A 21,996-nucleotide genomic window follows, 5' to 3' on the forward strand; every position below is an offset into this window, starting at 1 on the left:
ACAGACGCCTCACAGTGTGAAGAAAAATCTGGAATTGGCATTTTCTCTCCCGCTCTAGACTGGTCATTTGCAATCAGGATTCCGGACTTCTATTCCGTATTTTTGGCTGAATTTCTAGCTGTAGTCCTAGCCTTACGCAAACTAAATTTGTCAATATCGGCAGTAGTAATAATAACAGATTCTTTATCCTTATGTTCCTCGCTCACAGCAAATGGTGTCACTAACCTTTTACGTACATTTCATTTTCTAGTGCCTGCCCACATAAATTTAATTAGATTGCTTTGGGTGCATGGACATAAAGGATTAGTCATGAACGAAATGGCTGACAGTCTCGCGAGAGAGGCCCTCAGTGGCCCTGTATTACCATTACTTCCTACAATAGCTTACCTGACGACTACAAAATTCAGGAGATATACAATTACTCAAGACTTTTTGAACCCAGCTGTAGCTAATTTTTCAGAATATCGACACCTCCTATTCCCTTGGTCCAAAAATTCCTTTCACACCAGAAAAACTGAAGTCATCTTTACCCGATTACGTTGTCGAATACCAAAATTAAACTTCTATCGTCACAGGGCTGGTCTGGTGCCCTCCCCTCTGTGCCCAGTCTGTGGAGAAGATGAAACAATAGATCATTTTTTCATATTCTGCCGCCGTTTCACTTCTTTAAGAAAAAATCTAGAATCAAGATTTACACAGCTTGGTTTGAGCTTTTCTATTATAAATATCCTTTCTCTAGGAGCCTCCTCTCTTGGAAAGTGCCACAGAGATATTTGCTCAACCGTGGAGGATATTGTAAGTGCTACAAAGAGATTGTGTTGAATTCTTAAACATTTTATTTTTGTTCATTTTCTCCAGTTAGCCTTACCAATTTTAGTATTTTAATAAAAATAGCATAATTTCACCCAAATCTTGGCCAATCCCCCACAGTGGGTGTGCGCCATCGCATAAGGAATACCATACCATACCATACCATACTTCTGCGGGTTGTTCGTGGTCAGCCATCTTAAATACTTAGACCCATTTTGTATATATATTGTAAATATGATCTTCTATATTCCCAACGTCCCCGTAACATATTGGTGATAAGTGCGGGCTGCCACGGCTGGAAACGGAGCTCCGCAGTGGACGGCGCATCACCGTCCGCACCATGAATGATGGTGAGCATTCGGGATAAACATCGTTGCCGCCTCCTACGTCAACGTCGCATTCTACGTCGCTGTCACCTTCGGCAGTCGTTGTGCAACCCACGAATCCTGGAACTTTATGTGGGACGGATGGCGCCGACGTTGGAGAGTGGGTGGCCATGTACGAACGCGTGAGTGGAATCAACAGATGGGACCCTACGCTTATGCTAGTTAACGTGTTGTTCTACTTAAGAGGCACGGCAAAGGTGCGGCACGAAAACCACGAAGAGGAGGTAACCAGCCGGGACCAATGCAAATAGAAATTGACAGAGTTGTTTGGCAAATCAGCCGGCCGTAAATTTGCCGCAAAGCAGGAACTACGAGTCCTACGACTCGTACATCCAGGACGTGCTGGCACTTTGTCGTAAGGCCGATCACGACATGACAGAAGCTGAGAAGGCCGGGCACGTGCTGAAGGACATTGCTGACAACGCGTTTAATCTGCTCATGTACAAAAGCTGCTCTACAGTTAACGTAATAATTAAAGAGTGCCGACAATTCTAGCAGGCCAAAAGCCGACGCGGCTTGCAACCATTCGCCAGATTCCCAATACTGCCGCAACGTCGACGTGTGAAGATCAACCCGCGCAGCAACATGCGCCGCCATCAGAGGACGTGGTGCGAATCGTTATACGTGAACTGGATGCGATGGCGCCCGCAGCTTTCTGTTCGCTTAGCCCTGATGCTACCACATTTTCAGTTCCTCTCGTACAAGCCATCGTTCGCCACGAACTTGAAAACATTGCTTTACATTCTGCGTGTGCTGTCGCCAATCCCAGAGCTAACGAATGCCCGTCTACTATTTTCGTTCCACCCCGACGCTTCCCTCCGCGTTATCGCAACCCGACTAGTGGAGAACTGTGGGCGACCGGCCGATACGTTGCACCTGTCGCCGCATTGGTCATGTCGCCAGATACGGTGGCAGCTCGTGGCTCTCAACATCTCGCACGCTGACCAACCTGAGCCGTTTTGATGGAAATGCCCTCAATGTTTCGCCCACCGCCGAGTCTAACAGCGCCAACTCTGCTAGCAACACATGGTACAGGCGCTCACCATCGCCGCGCGGACACCAGTCTTGTTCACCGCAAACACGTCGCCCATCTTCCCGTTCGCCGCAGCCTCGTCGCCTTCCGTCCCCTATGGCGGTTGGCCGCACCCTTTCGTAAAACTAAGCAATGCAGCACTCGGAGGTGGTGCTGCAGAGGATTTGCTACTACCGCAGCAAATCCTCTGTCTGTGCCCACAAGGAGAAGTGTAATAGACGTTAAAATAGACGGCCTACCTGTCCAAGCACTCATCCACACTGGAGACCAGTATCTTTGATGAGTGCTAGCGTATACGTAGACGTTTAAAGAAGGTCCTTACCAGCAGCTGCCCCAGTGCTTCGTGTGGCCGACGGCGGCATGCTGGTTCTTGGAATGTGTACTGCACCTTTAATTATAGCCGGTCGCCCTACTTCTGTTCTCTTTGCTGTGATGGACAACTGCCCTCATGACGTAATCCTTGGATTAGACTTTCTATCCACTCATTCTACCCTCATCGACTGCGCGACCTGCGTTCTTCAATTGGAACTACCTGAACTCGCCGATGCTCAGAACACCGCCCCACCGCACTTGTGCTCGCTTCACGATGTGTGTCTGTCACCCGAGGCAGTTACTTACGTCACTTTGACCCCCCTGCCACAGGTTCTTGACGGTGAATACGTGCTTCACCCCATCATCGACGTGATTTGAATCGGAACGTTGCTGTTCCGCATACGTGGGTCAAGGTTACTAATAACGACGTATTTTTACTGCTTCTGAATTTCAGCCTGCGCCCTCAAATGACTCCAGCCGGCATGTTCTTGGCCAGCGTTTCAAGCGGTTCCGGATTTGACGTTGAGAGTCTGAATGCCGAGAGTGGCTTATTAGCGCTAATTGCAGCTCAGAGCTCTGGTTCCTTAACGGATGACTTCGCGAAAATGATTGCACCCGACCTAACGTCTGCACAGGCCACGGACATACGTCAGCTGCTTGAATCGTAGAGTGACATCTTTGATTTCGGCGACCGGAGGCCAAACATCTCTTGTTCACCACCGCATAAACACTGGAGACATGAATCCTACTCATCGGCGTCTCTATCGGGTATCGCATGCTGAACGTCGAGTCATCCAATCAGAAGTGGACAAAATGCTTCGCAAAGGGGTCATCGAGCCATCAGCCAGCCCTTGGGCTTCGTCTGTCGTCCTTGTGAAAATGAAAAAGATAAGTGGTACCTGACGTGGCCACTTAAACAAGATCACACGAAACGACGTCTACCCACTACCACGCATTGATGACGCCTTTTACTGCTTGCACGGAGCTAAATACTTCTCGCTATCGATTTTCGATCCGGTTACTGGCAGATTTCAGTTGATGAAATGGACCGCGAGATGACGGTATTGATCACGCCGGATAGCTTATATCAGTTCGAAGTCATGTCCTTTGGCCTATGCAATGCTCCTGCTACATTTGAACGTATGATGGACTCTCTTCTGCGAGGCTACAAATGGACCACATGTCTTTGTTACCTTGACGACGTTATTGTTTTTTCTCCCACGTTCGGCAGCCACCTTACCCGACTCGCTGCAATTTTTGCGGTCTTCCGAAAAGCCAGCCTTCAACTGAACTCGACGAAGTGTCATTTCGGGAGCCGTCAGATTACAGTGTTGAGACGCCTCGTTGACGTATCCGGGAAAAGTTTGTGCCGCACGCAGTTTCCCTGTGCCACATTATGCTTCTGACGTGCGTTGCTTTGTCGGCCTGTGTTCTTAGTTTCGCCGTTTCGTCAAAACTTCGCCGACGTTGCTCGGCCTTTGACAGATTTTCTGAAGAAGACCACGCCATTCTTATTGGGCCCAGAGCAGGCTCACGCCGCTCTTATCGTGTTTCTGACCCCGCCTCCCATACTTGCCTACTTTGATCCATCAGCACCGACCGTAGCCCACACTGACGCAAGCGGCCACGGCATCGGCGCTGTTCACACCCAACAGCAGAATGGTATCGAGTGCGTGATAGCTTACGCCAGCCACCTGCTGTCACCTGCTGAGAGAAAAATACTCCATCACCGAGCGGGAGTGCTTGGCTTTAGTTTGTGCTGTCGCCAAGTTCGGGCCATATTTGTACGGCCACACGTTTTCGATCGTTACAGACCACCACGCCCTCTGCTGGCTTTCCTCCCTCCGGCACCCCACAGGACGGCTTGGTCGCTGGGCTTTGCTGCTCCAGGAATTTTTATTTGTTGTCAACTATAAGTCTGGACGTCGGCACAAGGACGCTGACTGCCCCTCGCGTCACCCCATGGATCCCCCTGATCCTATTGCGCCTGATCCGGTGGCCTGCGGGATGGCTTTGATTGACATGACCGACATGCGCGCTGAACAACAACGCGACGTATCCTTACAGTCCATCATTGCCGACGTGCAATCTGGTAGCAGCGACGGCACGTGCCGCATGTTCGTGCTGAGCGACAGCATCCTCTACCACCGCAATATCAACCCTGAAGGCCCTGAGTTGCTCCTAGTCCTTCGTCATCTGCGATCCGTTGTTCTCGAAAAACTTCACATTGCGCCGACGGCGGGACACCTTGGAGTTTTGCGTACATACGACCGCGTAAAATGCCGGTTCTTCTGGCCGGGTCTCTACCGTTCTGTGCGTCGTTATGTTGCAACTTTCGAATTGTGTCAGTGGAAGAAGAAACCTCCCCTGCCACCTGTCGGCCGACACCACCCAATTGAAGTTCCCTCTGAACCATTCTTTCGCGTAGGCCTTGACCTGCTTGGCCCTTTTCCGACGACGACAAGAGGAAATAAGTGGATCGCCGTCGTAACTGATTACGCGACATGCTACGCGATAACAAAGGCGGGAAATAAGTGGATCGCCGTCGTAACTGATTACGCGACATGCTACGCGATAACAAAGGCGTTGCCGACTAGTTACGCAACAGACGTCGCCGATTTTTCCCTTCACGATGTCATTCTTCAGCACGGTGCACATCAACAGTTACTTACAGACCACGGCCACTCATTCTTGTCTCGAGTTGTGGACGACGTCCTCCGCTCTTGTGCCACTGAGCACAAGCTATCCACCGCCTACCACGCACAAACGAACGGTCCTTACGGAACGTCTCAACCGAACACTCACAGAGATGCTGTCGATGTACGTTTCCAATGATCACCGTGACTTGGACCAGCTCTGGATTAAGGGTGGGGCTAAGGGGGCTGCAGCCCAGGTCCTCAACTCGGACAGTAGGAGAAGGGGGCCCATTTATTCTAACCTGCTTAGTATATGGAAACATGGGCAACAGAACTTCGAGCGACACGTATGAAGGGAGAAAACCAGAACGAGCAGACGGAGCACCGCCTAATGTAGCAGCATGCGTTTAGCCTGATGATTTGGAGAGAACTTGTCGAGCTGCAAAAATAAGAATCTCCCGCCACTCCGGCGGGGCCCTCTTTCTTACGAAGTGAGGTGCGTTTGCTTGGAAGATTTTTCGTGGTTTCCAGTCAGGTTGTTAAATACGTAGAGCCCGCACGGCCTGGATTGCTTCGCACAGAAAGCGAAGCTCCTTCTGTACAAGCTAAACTGGGAAGTTCGACGTAACCCGAAGAAGAATTACGTCTCCTTCTTCGGGTTGCGACCACGCAACCCGAAGAAGGAGAAGAAACGGCCATCGCTTTGGCCTACGCGGCTACCAATGCACGCTGCATCATCAGCGACTCAAACACTGCCATTCGCAACTACACAAGAAGATTGATAGCACCCGAAGCGCAGAAGATACTCTCTGGCACTCCTCCCTCAGGGAAACGGCGCGACCAGATCATCTTGGCCCCTGGTCACTCGGATCTGGCTGGAAACGAAGCCGCCCACGATGTCGCCCGACCTCTCGCACACCGGGCGCATCATCCTTCTTCTGAGTGTTCCGATCCTGACCAGCCCTCTGTTCTGCATCGCGGTCACGCGCGGGACCGAATGGTCACGTTCAGAGAAATCTTCTTCCACTACCGCAGAGAGCGGTTACGCTAACCCCAGCACACAACACACTGAATAAATCTCCATCCACCACTTGGTGACTACTTCAGACTCGAACTTTCCCGAACCCCGTGCTATACAACCGTATTTACCCGATGCATACTCCCCACTCTGGAAAGCGTACGAGGCCCGCGCTGACCTCGATCACAGTATCTGGCAATGCCCCTAAGCCACACCCACCGACACCTACCGCACTAACACTACACGCGTCATAAATATGGCCGAGTAGTGGGCGACTTACCTGCTCAGCTTGGACCCAGAGGAGCTGCTCTGGGCCGTCTGGATGGTCGAAGTCGCCGCCAGAAAGCAAGTACTGGCCGCCGTCTGAGGATGGGGTGGGGGGGGGGGGGACAGGGGGCTCGTCTCTTGACCCTCGCCACTTCGGACCCCATCAAGGACATAATAAAGTTTTATCTCTCTCTCACTTTGTGCTTAGAGCACAGGCATTGTTTTGGCACGTTTAGTGCAATCATTTGTGTACTAAGCCCATACGCGTCGTTGCGCTCACGTTCCGATTTTTATAGCTTAGCTTAAAGTCCGAAGCAAACCTGTACAGACAGTTTTTCGGCCACCTCAAATGCATAAATCTTCCGAGAGATATGTTCAGTAGTAGCGGGGTTCGACTACGTCATAATACACTTGGCGGTAGCTTAGCTCGATGCAAGAACAACAACAAAAGTTAATCTTTCGTGTCAGCTTCGAGCGCTTCGCACATTCTGGAAGGTTGCAAACGTTGGCGTGGCATTTGACTTTCTGATACTTTTGTGAAAGTTGTTGAAATTCGGCACTTTCTTGTATAATAAGCGAACGTGGGCACGCGCGCTTGCTGTCTATCGAAAAGCAAAAAAATCCCTTTAAGCACGTCAAAAATGGCTCAGCCGGCGCGCGCGCGCGCTCACACACACGCACACGCACACGTGCACACGCGCACACGCGCACGCACGCACGCACGCACATTACGTCGTCTTCCGTAAAATAAGGCGTGGCGAATGGACTAAGAAACCTACAGGATCGTTCTTCATTTTGTAGCTTAAAATTTGAGTTTGCGATAGAAGAAAAGGAACACAGAAACCGCCACAACCGATGAAATTTGGAGATGCTTTTACTGTTTACATTGATAATGATGCAGAAATAACCTTTATCAAAAAAAGAATAAAATGCCGGCGATCTGCTGCATGTCGCCCTGAGTTGGGTGGCTTCCTAGGTCCCGGATGCCATGGACATATTTACGTTGCTTTCTTTTTAAAGGTGATAATACTTAACCCCATGCCAGTCGAGAAGCAATTCAGAGCGCATTTCTTCAATCGGTTTTTGCGGGCGCGTTTCATATTTAGGAGGCAAAACAACAACAACAACAACAACAACAACAACAACAACAACAACAACAACAACAACAACAACAACAACAACAACAACAACAACAACAACAACAACAACAACAACAACAACAACAACAACAACAACGACAACATCAACAACACCAACAACAACAACAACAACAACGCGCCGTTATTAGCGTGCCTTTCCTTAGGTTCTGAGATTCTGAGATTTTGGGACAGCCGGCTTTAACGTAGCCCACCTTCCCATGCTTCTACATATATAAAAAAAGGAAGATGAGAAAGAAAGGCACGAGGCTACCCTCTCATGCTTCTACCTATGAAGTAATAAAAAGAGAGGAAGATGACAATAAAGAAAGAGACTGGCCACGAGGTCCGAGAACGCGAGCTCGAGCCCAGTGAAGAAGATCGTGGAACCGCGCGTAGTGCTCGTATCGGTTGGGCGCTTCTTCCTGACTGCAGAAGCCTCGGAGAAAACCTCCCGATATGGACCTGCAGAAACTACGCAGCAAGTCCAAGGTAAGCACTCACTTTGAAGGACGAGACGGGGAGAAGCCGAATGCAGCGAAGCACGAAAGGCTAGTACGAGGCGTGTGAACTGCAGGCGCACATGCGAAAAAGAGAAGGCCTCGCGAAATGCACCTGCAAGCTATAGGACTGAATTACCGAACGATCCTTGTTCGTTATCCATTTTGTTTCTTCTTCTGTTATTACCAACAGTCGCGCAGAGTGATTGCTCCAGGTGATAACGGAATCGTGACGGTGTCCGAGTGAATGCTTTAGCTAGCATGTGTCGTGTTCCACATAATCTTCAGTAACGCTTCGTTATATATCACTATATAGGCTTCTGTAAACTTCCTTGCCTTACTATGTGATACGTCAGCAATTTATAAATGTTCATGAGCTACACAGTAAATTGGTCGCTTCAAGAGTTTTTGTAACTCGTCCGCCTTCACACACACACAACGCAGGGAACGCTGTTTTTCTTTATTTTTTTTTAATTGAGACATTTGAGCATTCTCAGGAGACGCGCGGCTAAAGGTATCGATGTTCCTGACTGGGCTACATCATTCACATACATTTCACACTGTGCCCGGCGAAAGGGGCAAAAGTCGATACTTTTACAAAAGATTGTACAGAATACAAAAATGCAATATTTTGTAGAAAAATTACGATTACAAACGCAGGCAATAGCAAGGCTGAAGCATCTGCGGAACGGAAAGTACAGCGGGTATACAAATAACGTCAGCATTTCAGAGCAGCGCGCATGTCCTGCTCACAAAATAAAGAGATAAATAATTTAAGTTGTTAACATGACGCTTGTGTGTTTAGCGCAAGTTGCAGGTTGCCCGGTAAGATTGTGCTTGCTGACCTTTTAAAGGCGCAAGCTGACGATATTGCGTTCAGTTTCTTCAGTAGGACAGAAATTACTGTTTAATAAAGAGCTAATTTGAGAGACTAAAGTTTGCGCTCCTTAGGGTTGCGCAAGGTCGCGTGGTCACAATATTGTCTTCTCTCGAATTTTGTCTGCCTCATTTTACGCAGTCAGCAACATCGAATCGCTCGTGATTAAAATATCGTAGCCGGAGAGCCGCAAGGGCGAGACATGTAGTTAAACGATTGTTAAATGGGGAGTGTACTTAGTTTTTTAAAGCAAGGATTCGTGTGGTCAAGAAAGTCCAAGTTACAAATAGACCGTATAGACCTCTCAGTAATGTTAATAAGAGCGTAAGGTATACTTTTTAACATACGTTACCCCCAAAGGGGAAAACAATAATGCACGGAAGATTGTAACTGCCTTTTAAAACTGCTCGAATCATAAGTTTGTGCCATGTTAATTATTCCTGTTGTCCTACTAATGTCCTTGCGAATGAGTTCAACTTGGCTCGACAAGTTTAAGTTCACGTGAGAAGAAATAGCTCGAAATGTCATGGAAGCTACGCGCTTAGCAAAATTTCAGTTCTAAATTTAAGTTCTAAACTTTTAGGTATCGACTTATCTTTTGTTTTGACCGAATATGGCACGTTCTGTTTTGCGACTGTTTATGTACAGTTCATTTGCATATAACCGGCAGGACAGTTTATCAAACCATTTGTTTGCATGTGTAACTACAGTACAAAGATTTGAACCAAGAAAAAAAAAAGAATAGGGAAGTGTGTTGAGCATGATACAACAGAAGCAGTACTTCGAATGTTAGCTATGTCGTTTATGTGCCATATAAATAAAGATGGGCGTATAATGGAACATTGAGGAATCCCACAAGGCACAGTTTTACAAGATGAATTCGTGCGGTGATAACACACAAATTGTTTCCGTGTCGTAGGCAGTGATGAAGGCGGCATACCTGGTATACCACACGAAGGCAACTTGAGTAAAATATCGCTTCTGACTGAAGGAAAACCTTTCCTCAAATTGAGGAAAACACCGAGCGTGTAAATTTGTTTTTAAATACTTTCTACTATTTTATCTGCGATGTATAGCAGTGCTTGCTCAGATGGATTTTCTTTTCGAGTTTAGTGAACTAAATTCTTCAATGACAAAAAGACAAAAAAAAAAAAGAAAAACGAAGGTCGCTGCAGAACAGCGCACGTGCCCTTGCACTGCTTCTTTGCATCCGTGTTTCTGTTGCTCAATAAATGCTGCATAAAGGCTTTTTTATTCAAGCGGCAAAGAAAACCCGCAAAACATGAAAAAGTGCCACGCGTCACTTTCCGCGTGCTTTTCCTGGTTTCTTTCAGGCTTGAAAACAAAAACAAAATACGTTTATGTAACACCTATAGCTCAACATCAAGACATATCGCAAATTTTTCATGATTGCCTACAAGTTTCCGATCAGCAATCGTGCTGTAATTATGCTATTTGAAAAGTTATTTAAGTAGTAAAAATCACTTATAGAATTGACGAAATTCAAAAAAGTAGTCTGACTTGCTGCAAACGACAGAAAACATTACTTTAGTTCTGTCCAGCTACGTGGCACTTTGATATTTTTCATCTACGGTACAAGTCACGCAGGACACACATGAACACACACACACACACGCACACACAAACACACACACACACGCGCACACACACACGCGCACACACACACACGCACACACATACACACACGCACACGCACACGCACACGCACACGCACACGCACACACACACACACACACACACAAAAGCTGTTGCGTACTCCATGGTAGCCTATCGTACTGCTGCCGAGAAGTAGCGGCGCCTGCCTATGGAAGCTCGACCGACCTTACTTATTGGGTAGCGTGGCGTTCTCCGCGGGCTGCAGGCATCCGGTAGACCATGGCGACCAAGCAAGGGCGAGAGGATTTCTAGTGCGAAACTTGCACGGTTTATTCAAAGGTCCATGAAAGAAAATGAGAAGAGCTTGAAGTGAGTAAAAGTACATTTCGGAGCCCCTAAATAGGCTCTCTACAATCGTGGGCGGGATCTTGCTTCCGTCGCCGTCACGTGATCAGCACAGAAGGAGGGCCCCGTCTCCTCTGGTTATACCGAGCTTGCTGCAGAGAGGAGGTCGTCACGCCTCCTGGAAATGTACACGCCTGTCCGTCTCTTCTGGGCGTTGCGGGTTCGTGGAAGTTCTCCTCTAGGTCCAATTCGAGGAAAGGGCCTCTCTAAACTCGCACACCCACACACACATACACACACAAAAGAGGCCTGTACGCTGCGGGGCTTTCGGCCTACAGGCAGACACTCGAAACGGTCATGGCGAATTAGGAAGTCACGCTTAATTTCGACGGGGCTGGGTGAGATGGTCGGTTGAAATTCTTCTCTGCACGTGGTGCCAGACGCCTACCCTAACAAAGCACACACACACACACACACACACACACACACACACACACACACACACGCACACGCACACGCACACGCACACGCACACGCACACGCACACACGCACACACACACACGCACACACACACACACACACACACGCGCACGCGCGCGCGCACACACACGCACGCACACACACACACACACACACACACACACACACACACACACACACACACACACACACACACACACACACACACACACACACACACACACGCACACACACACACACGCACACACACACACACACGTCCCTTCTGTCGCAGAGGTCACGAGAGCATCAGAAAGGATGTCCCACATCTGCCGCCAAGATTTGTGAGTAGTGGCGCTGGCTAACACTCCCAGGGTTAGTTCTAGTAGTAGCACATCAAGACCCCAGAAAGTCGATGGGAAGACGGCGCTTGGTAGCTTAATTGGTAGAGCATCGCACGCGTAATTCGAAGACGTGGGATCATTCCCCACACGCGGCAAGTACATTTTTCATCAACGTTTTATTATCTTTTCTTTCAATTAGTAAATACAAGTAATTTCTCCTTTGTTGTTCTTAGTTTCTTTGTTTGTTGGCTTCTTACAATATATATATATATATATATATATTTACCACTCTCCTGTAAGCTTTCCAATGCCATCTATATCGCTACCACGGGACCAGCTTCGCATTCTTCACAGGCAAACACATTTTCCCAATTTGACACTCATAATGCTAACGCATAAAAAGATGTAGCAACTGCTAGCAACTGTAGCATCTGTTAGCGTCGGAGCGCATGTCGCTTACCAGCTTCTCGTCGATCGCCGTCTTAGTTATCTAGTGAATTTGCTGTCAGTGACAATTCTAGGTTGAAATTCTAAGTTAAAACCGAGTCATTAAAAAAAAGCGTTCAGCGTACTTTCCGTCTGTCTTTGTTTGTTTTTCGGCAAAGAGAAAACGCTGAACGATGTGAAACACCGGCAGCACCAACAAGCCGTTTACGTCACGTCGCAGGCGTTTCAAACGCACTCCATGCGAAGCCGCTCGGAAGAGAAGAGCAAGCGAACGGAGCCGTCCCGTCACCGTAGAGGTCGCCGCAAAAGCGTAGCGGCGTCCAAGGGAGCCCCGTCTGCGCCTCCACCGGACCTCGCGGCCATCGTGGCCCAAACCAAGGCGTCGGCGAACCGTATGGTCGCCGCCGCATCCGGGAAAGTGAGTGGCCTTTTTTTTTACACTCCGCTCCGTTCACGTTTCATGCGCTGACGAACTGGCTGCACAGAACTGTGTTGGTTTTGCCTTATCTATAAGCGGCCAAACCACAAAAGAAAGTTTCAGCTTGACCTTGAACGTTATTACTATTTTGCGGAACACAGGATTACCGGGTACGTGACGTGGTAGTAGCAACGATTTGAGTGCCGTCTTGCGGTCAAACTTTAGCTCAAGTTGAGATGACGCACAACTAACATTGTGGTGACCAACCAAACATAAACATCGCTATAGCTCCTGCCGTGGAGTATCGGCTACCATATAATCGTCAACTTACATATTATTACATTTCTCTTTCGATAAGAACGCGCTTGCAACAACAACAACAACAACAAAAGAAACAAAGTCGCCGTTTTGCCTGAAAGGCGAAGCATCGATTGCGATAGCAAATTAGTGGACAGCTAACTGTACGAAGCAACTGACCAGCTGCGAAGCAACTGCGAAGCAACTGACCAGCTGCGACGCAACTGGTCAGTTGGTCAGGACAAGCTGGTCAGGACAAGCTGCGAAGCAACTGACCACGGCGGCGGTCAGACCTGCGACGCTGCAGAGGGTGCTAAGAATCCCTGGCTCCGGACAGGCCGCCATTGGAATATGAACCTGGCAACGTTTAACGCAAGAACATTATCTAGTGAGGCAAGTCTAGCAGTGCTATTGGAAGAATTAGAGGGCAGTAAATGGGATATAATAGGGCTCAGTGAAGTTAGGAGGCCAAAAGAAGCATATACAGTGTTAAGGAGCGGGCACGTCCTGTGCTACCGGGGCTTAGCGGAGAGACGAGAACTAGGGGTCGGATTCCTGATTAATAAGAATATAGCTGGTAACATACAGGAACTCTATAGCATTAATGAGAGGGTGGCATGTCTTGTTGTGAAACTTAATAACAGGTACAAAATGAAGGTTGTACAGGTCTACGCCCCTACATCCAGTCATGGTGACCAGGAAGTCGAAAGCTTCTACGAAGACGTGGAATCGGCGATGGGTAGAGTGAAAACAAAATACACTATACTGATGGGCGATTTCAATGCCAAGGTAGGCAAGAAGCATGCTGGAGACAAGGCAGTGGGGGAATATGGCATAGGCACTAGGAATAGCAGGGGGGAGGTATTAGTAGAGTTTGCAGAACAGAATAATATGAGGATAATGAATACCTTCTTCCGCAAGCGGAATAACCGAAAGTGGACATGGAGGAGCCCGAACGGCGAGACTAGAAATGAAATAGATTTCATACTCTGCGCTAACCCTGGCATCATACAAGATGTGGACGTGCTCGGTAAGGTGCGCTGCAGTGACCACAGGATGGTAAGAACTCGAATTAGCCTAGACCTGAGGAGGGAACGGAGGAAACTGGTACATAAGAAGCCGATCAATGAGTTAGCGCTAAGAGGGAAAATAGAGGAATTCCAGATCAAGCTACAGAACAGGTATTCGGCTTTAAGCCACGAAGAGGATCTTAGTGTTGAAGCAATGAACGACAATCTTGTGGGCATCATTAAGGAGTGTGCAATAGAAGTCGGTGGTAACTCCGTTAGACAGGATACCAGTAAGCTATCGCAGGAGACGAAAGATCTGATCAAGAAACGCCAATGTATGAAAGCCTCTAACCCTACAGCTAGAATAGAACTGGCAGAACTTTCGAAGTTAATCAACAAGCGTAAGACAGCTGACATAAGGAAGTATAACATGGATAGAATTGAACAAGCTCTCAGGAACGGAGGAAGCCTAAAAGCAGTGAAGAAGAAACTAGGAATTGGCAAGAATCAGATGTATGCGCTAAGAGACAAAGCCGGCAATATCATTACTAATATGGATGAGATAGTTCAAGTGGCTGAGGAGTTCTATAGAGATTTATACAGTACGAGCGGCACCCACGATGATAATGGAAGAGAGAATAATCTAGAGGAATTCGATATCCCAGAAGTAACGCCGGAAGAAGTAAAGAAAGCCTTGGGAGCTATGCAAAGGGGGAAGGCAGCTGGGGAGGATCAGGTAACAGCAGATTTGCTGAAGGATGGTGGGCAGATTGTTCTAGAAAAACTGGCCAGCCTCTATACGCAATGCCTCAAGACCTCGAGCGTACCGGAATCTTGGAAGAACGCTAACATAATCCTAATCCATAAGAAAGGCGACGCCAAAGACTTGAAAAATTATAGACCGATCAGCTTACTGTCCGTTGCCTACAAAGTATTTACTAAGGTAATTGCAAATAGAATCCGGAACACCTTAGACTTCCGTCAACCAAAGGACCAGGCAGGATTCCGTAAAGGCTACTCAACAATAGATCATATTCACACTATCAATCAGGTGATTGAGAAATGTGCGGAATATAACCAACCATTATATATAGCTTTCATTGATTACGAGAAAGCGTTTGATTCAGTCGAAACCTCAGCAGTCATGGAGGCATTACGGAATCAGGGGGCAGACGAGCCGCATGTAAAAGTACTGAAAGCTATCTATAGCGGCTCCACAGCCACCGTAGTCCTCCATATAGAAAGCAACAAAATCCCAATAAAGAAAGGCGTCAGGCAGGGAGATACGATCTCTCCAATGCTATTCACAGCGTGTTTACAGGAGGTATTCAGAGACCTGGATTGGGAAGAATTGGGGATAAGAGTAAATGGAGAATACCTTAGTAACTTGCGCTTCGCTGATGATATTGCCTTGCTTAGTAACTCAGGGGACCAACTGCAATGCATGCTCACTGATCTGGAGAGGCAGAGCAGAAGGGTGGGACTAAAAATGAATCTGCAGAAAACTAAAGTAATGTTTAACAGTCTCGGAAGGGAACAGCAGTTTACGATAGGTAGCGAGGCACTGGAAGTGGTAAGGGAATACATCTACTTAGGACAGGTAGTGACTGCTGATCCAGATCATGAGAGTGAAATAATCAGAAGAATAAGAATGGGCTGGGGTGCGTTTGGCAGGCATTCGCAGATCATGAACAGCAGGTTGCCATTATCCCTCAAGAGAAAAGTGTATAACAGCTGTGTCTTACCAGTACTCACGTACGGGGCAGAAACCTGGAGGCTTACGAAAAGGGTTCTACTTAAATTGAGGACGACGCAACGAGCTATGGAAAGAAAAATGATAGGTGTAACGTTAAGGGATAAGAAAAGAGCAGATTGGGTGAGGGAACAAACGCGCGTTAATGACATCTTAGTTGAAATCAAGAAAAAGAAATGGGCATGGGCAGGACATGTAATGAGGAGGGAAGATAACCGATGGTCATTAAGGGTTACGGACTGGATTCCGAGGGAAGGGAAGCGTAGCAGGGGGCGACAGAAAGTTAGGTGGGCAGATGAGATTAGGAAGTTTGGAGGGTCAACATGGCCACAATTAGTACATGACCGGGGTAGTTGGAGAAGTATGGGAGAGGCCTTTGCCCTGCAGTGGGCGTAATCAGGCTGATGATGATGATGATGAACTGTACGAAGCAAGGATTGTAGTTTTATCGGTCGTACAAACTTGTAAACAACGCACACCAACTAAATTAACAAGCATGGTGTCACGCGCGCAAAAGCACACATGAACGCATCTCACTCGATGACCGCGGAAACTCGCTGTCAAAACGCTGCATTGTGGAACCGCGGCAGCAGCAGCGAGCGAATTGACCTTCGTGCTGAGTGTCGATTCAACGCGAACTAAGCCGCGAAAACACAGCGAGGCCTCTGTCTGCCTCTGTCTGTCTCTGTCTCCGTCGCCGAAGGCTTTCAACATACAACGGTCCGGGAGGGCGCTCGTGGCCTGGCTCATGTTTCCGACATAGTAATGCGATAGTAAAAAAAAATTGATAATACAATTATGTCAAGCGCACCGGGTTAGATATCTGTAGTAGACACAACTGGTGTCATAACACCGCTCTAAAGGATACTCCTGATTGGTGTGTATAGGACCTTTAAAAAACCCTCGTAAGCGCTGTCAAAATTTCTCGTAAACAGCACGTCAAAGTTTTCCGGCTTAGGTGCTCTAATGGATGCAGCTAATAAAACTGCGATAGCTCCAGTTTTAACGCGACAGCGTTAAGGAGCTCGTGTCGCAGAAAAGCCGGTGTCGTCGGCGTCAGCGGCGTTGGCCGTGAGCGATAAATCCCAGAAGGCACTTCATAAATAAAAAAACATCTTGCAAGATGGGCTGGTGGGAATCGAACCTGGGTCTCCGGAGTGTGAGACGGAGACGCTACCACTGAGCCACGAGTTTTTTTTTCTTTATTTCCTCGTTACAGAAATGCCATGCGAATACATTGTTAAAAAGAGAATCAGCTTAGCTTACGCTGGCTCTCTGAAATTAAAATCGCTTGAATTTAGCCAACTCATCGAACAGCGGCAACCAATCGGGCGGTTCTTTCTGGGCTTTGTACACTTCACGCATGTAGACGACTCTTTCAATAAAGTTTTCTCGCACAGAATGGGCATTCACATCAGCATGACATACCGACATTCTTGTGGACCATATACTATGGAGGCTCAGCAGCATAATAAGGTCATATGGAATATCGTTATTGCCTGTGTCTAAGTACCTGATACCACGTGGGGTTATTGGTAATGCTTTCTTTAATGTTCGTTGTAAGATGTCCCAATGAAAAAAGGGATCCCAACAATCAATGAAGACGTGATCGACAGTCTCTGGTTTTTTACACATTATACAATCGGTGGTCCACGGCACATATATTCCCTTGTCGGCCAGCCAAGTCCTTACTGGCAAGGTATTTGTGTGGAGTTTGAAGAAGAATGATTTTACCGATGGTTTCACAGGCATTCTTTTGACCCTTTTGAGAACATCATCGCCTGAACCTCCATAGTATGCTAACCTATACATTGGAACTGGCATTAATGAGTCTATCATATCATGGTACAATTTCTTTCTTTTGACGGAACTTAAATATTCTAGAGAGAATCGAACACTAAGCATACGGAAAGATAACACTACTTCCTGAAGGAAACCTTTCACTGGAGGGGATTTAACATTTGAACACGAAACAAGGAAGTCAGGTAACAGATTACCTAATCGCACTTGTGTCATGGTGCGCAAAAATGGATCACTGTGGTTCCGCAAGAACATAAACCGCGATACAATCTGGCGTACAAATAGGTGTGACAGTCCAAGACCACCGCTGCGAACTGATCTGAACAGATTAGAGCGGCTGCAGCGTTCCCAAGTTGAGTTCCAAATGAACACAGCGAACACTCGATGCAGTTTCTGTACATTCACTCGCGACATGAATAGCGCTTGTAGTATGTACCATATTTTTGCAACCAGAAAAATGTTGCAGACAGTGGAGCGCGCGAACATTGAGAGATTGCGCCCTTGCCATGCCAGCGCTTTTTCCTTCGCCGTCTGTGTTTCCTGTTCCCAGAAGTGCTTACTGTCTTTGTAATGCTCAAGCGGCACGCCAAGATATTTCACAGGCATGGTCCCCCACTGTATGTTTGCGAAACTGCGTGGTTTGCTTTGCCACGCGCCATGCCAAAACCCGATGCACTTATCCCAGTTTATGGCACTACCTGTTTTTTCACAATAAGTTTTCGCCAGAGTTACCACTTCGCTGACACTGTCATAGTCATCGCAAAACACTGCTAGATCGTCTGCGTAGGAAAGCACTTTCACCTCACTTTGCTGTAATTTGAAACCTCTTATTCTTTGGTTCTCTTTAATGGCTAAGCAAAAAGGCTCCAGGTATATTGCGAAAAGCAAAGACGAAATTGGGCACTCCTGTTTCAGAGATGAGCAGACATTGACACTTCTCGTGAGACTCTTGTTAATAATCAGCCGTGTGCTGCAGTCTGTGTATACCATTTTTAAGCCATCTATAATCACTGATCCTATGTTCGTGTATTCTAAAATCTCGAAGAGAATAGCATGAGCCACACGGTCAAATGCCTTCTCCAGGTCTAGCTGCAACATTGCAACTTTACCCTCGAAAGCATCGACGCATTCTAGAATGCTCCTGGCGACGTGTACATTGGTAGTTATTGTGCGCCCTTTAATCCCACACGTTTGGTGGGTTCCAACTAAAAGTTTTATTACGCCCTGTAACCTTTTCGCCAGTATTTTCATAAAAATTTTACAGTCAGTGTGCGCAAGGCTAATGGGGCGGTACGATGCAACAGACAAGCGCTTTACAGGATCGTCAGATTTTGGTATCAGGACCATCTGAGCTGTTCGGAATGACGCGGGTATTCGGTTGTTCTTGTAGAACTGCACTAAAAATTTCTTCATAATTAGTGCTATTTCTGCTTTAAAAGTTTTGTAGAAGGCTGCGCTTAATCCATCCGGCCCAGGTGCCTTTCCTGAGCCTAGTTCTTCTATAGCAGCTTCAACTTCACGCACAGTTATAGACGCTTCGAGGCCTTGTTTAACGTTTTCTTCCAATCGTGGCATAAAGTGTAGGAAGTGGCTTATGAAGCCACCCAGATCAGTTTTTCTTTCGCCAAACAAGTCTCCATAGTGTTCAACAAAGGCGCGTTCAATGGTCCTACGGTCCCTCGTTACTTCGTCATTGTAGCTTATCTGTTTTATATCACTGCGGCGAGCGTAAGCTTTCTCGTCACTTAGCGCACGTTTATTCGGTGTTTCCCCTTGCCACAATCTTTCTGCACGGGATCTTATCATGGCACCACGGTACTTGTCTGTGTCGATGATTTCTAACTGGCTTTTAACTTTCTTGATTTCCTTCATGACTTGGCCAGGTTCTGTGCTTTCTACATTAAGTAGAAAGTCGAGTTTACTCCTCAGGGCTTTTTCTTTCCGTTTTTCTTCTTGTTTCAGTTTAGTTGCCCTTTCTATAGCAGTCATCTTCAATTCATTTTTAAAATCTTCCCACATGGTGACTACATATTTCTCTTCAGCTACAATCAATCGTCCAAGTTTTTCTTTAATGTCATTTACGAAACAGTCATCGTTGAGTAGCTTATCGTTAAATTTCCACAAATCCCACGAGAAGTTTGTTTTTCGTTCTTTTGTTCCTATTGTGAAGGCAACCAAACTGTGGTCACTACAAGAGACTTGCTCGTTCTCGTACGTTTTACATAACGGCACCAGTTCCAGTGACACATAAGCTCTATCTAGCCGAGCATGGCTAAGTCCTTGAAAATGAGTAAAACGCGGAACACTGTGATCGTACAACACATAGCCGACGTCTTCCAGGTTGTATTCACTGACAAGATTGTTCAATAGCAGTGCACTACGATCATTCAGCGGCAGTCTTTTCACGCGATCCTCCGGAAAACAAACACAGTTGAAATCGCCAAGTAAAACCAAAAGCTTATCGGTCTTTAAATAATCCTCAACTCGTTCAAAAAAAGACTGTCTCTCGCTCTCTCTATTAGGGGCGTAAATACAGATAACTCGCCATAAAACTTCATTCAAGGTAAAATCGACAACAACCAGGCGTCCCGTTTCACACACTGTGACTGCTTCTACACTTATATTTAGGCTATTGCGCAAAAAAATAGCGCAGCCCCCTGATGTGCCGGCCGCATGACAGACGCATACATTGTAACGGGGAACGAATTGTTGCACCATGCGATCCGTTTGCTCTTGACTCGCTATCTTGGTTTCCTGAACTGCGATTATGTCGAGATCGTTTTCCAGAAAGATACGACTCAATTGATATTGCCGCCGCCTCGTGCTTAGTCCTCGGACATTTAGCGTGGCAATACGAATCGCGGTGTTAATTGCGGCCTCCATTATGAGCAAGAACAATCGGGTCGCATAGCGCTTACCTTGGGCAACCCATGCACTATGCATAAAGTGGTGTCCTCCATTCTGTAGTACATGGTTCCGCCAGTCAAGCTGGCGGTATCACGCGTAGTGGCCATATCTAGGTTGCACTACCCGAAACGAAGCCGCTACGGAGGCGGCCCCGTCTCGGGTCTCCGCTCGACTTGGACGTTGGGCCTCGGCTTGAAAGGCGTACGTCGCAGCTGAGCCGCCTTTGTAGGTGGTTCGCTGCATGTCGTTGCTCCAGAGGTCCCGGTTACGCCGATCGTTTCCTCGTGTGCCCGCTTCGCAGGCATGCTAGTGGCTGCTGACATGTCGACATCAGTCGTAGCAGACGCCTCCGCACACGTAGTGGCAGGCGACGACTTCGAGGGGACTTCACTCTGTTCTGTAGCGAAACTCTGATTTTCAGGCGCCCCGTTTTCAGTCTTTTCCCGAGTATCAGTGTCGTCGCTGGTTTTCTTGTCTGGGCACAAGTTTTTGGGGAGGAGAGACTGCTTCTGTGTGACCGCGTTGCCAACCTTGTCGCTCTTAACCGGAGAAATATCTTCAACTTCAGCCTCATCCATGAGGTGTTCAGATACCTCTTCTTCTCTTCTCGTTGGTCCTGCGACGACGGCGTATGTCTTGACGCACTGAGATCGTTCATGGCCGAAGCGGTGGCAGACCTCGCAGCGTGGAACTCGACAGTCACGGCGAATATGACCGGTTGTATGGCACCGCAGGCAAAGAGGGGCGCGGCCCGGAATGACGGCAAGGACGAGCTCCCCTGCTATGCGTAGTTGGTGCGGAATATCGTCGACTGTAGTAACTGCCTTAAGCTGCAGGGTCACCGACCGCGTCGTTGAGCCCTTGTCCAAAATCCCTTGAACACGCCACTGTTCTTTCGCCGCGTCCGTAACCATTCCGTATGGGGCAAGAGCTTGTCTGATGTCTTCATCTGACACGTTTGGCAGCATCCAGTGTAACTTCAAGCGCACGCCTTGATTGGTGGGGTCAACGACACTACAGCGCCGTTCTTTGACAATGATGCTTCGGATAGCAAGCAGTTTCTTTGTGGCTTCAGTCGTCTTCATCATGACCGCCCACACGTGATTCATCTGATACGCCCCCAAAGCAACTACTTCGGGGAGCAGTTCCAGACGAACCAGAGCGTCGCGGAAATCCTCAACCTTGTACGGTCTTCCACGGACGTCCGCGTGTAAAAAAATAGTATTAAGGACGATTCGACCGGTAGGCAAGTGCGGCAAAATCACCTGATAATCCTCGTCTTCAAAAACAGCATTCCTGTTACCGCGGCCGTTCGCGGCCGCCAACGCCGCTCCGTCGGAGCACATGATAACACGTCCGTTCACTGCGGTGCCCGGACTGAGCCACGAGTACACCACTGAGCCACGAGTTTGTTCTTTCAAAACAGGACAAAATCGCCTCTAGTGGAAGCGGTGTTGCCTTATAAACGTGCCGTAGAAAGTTATACTGCGGTGTATATCGCTAATTATGACCATATAACTTACAGAAGTCGCAGTTTCACGAGTAGCGAAGTACGTTTCCGCTACATTTCTTCTGCGCTCTGCGCACACGCAGAGCCATCTTGCGGCAAACACAGAAAACCCC

At 47.7% G+C, this 21,996-nt stretch overlaps 1 protein-coding gene across 1 annotated transcript; it reads right to left on the reverse strand.

Annotated features, from left to right (window-relative positions):
- Nucleotides 1-20,510: 20,510 nt before the first annotated feature.
- Nucleotides 20,511-21,719, reverse strand: LOC126516464 (uncharacterized). The gene has a single exon (XM_050166592.3). It carries the CDS (start codon nt 21,717-21,719, stop codon nt 20,511-20,513), a length of 1,209 nt encoding a protein of 402 aa, XP_050022549.2.
- Between the last annotated feature and the right edge of the window lie 277 nt (nt 21,720-21,996).

Source organism: Dermacentor andersoni, chromosome 11 (genome assembly GCF_023375885.2).
Source record: "Dermacentor andersoni chromosome 11, qqDerAnde1_hic_scaffold, whole genome shotgun sequence".
Classification (NCBI taxonomy): domain Eukaryota; kingdom Metazoa; phylum Arthropoda; class Arachnida; order Ixodida; family Ixodidae; genus Dermacentor; species Dermacentor andersoni.

What these genes read in the sequence shown, in the direction of transcription:
- LOC126516464 (XM_050166592.3), bottom strand. Translation starts at nt 21,719, where the DNA reads ATGTGCTCCGACGGAGCGGCGTTGGCGGCCGCGAACGGCCGCGGTAAC.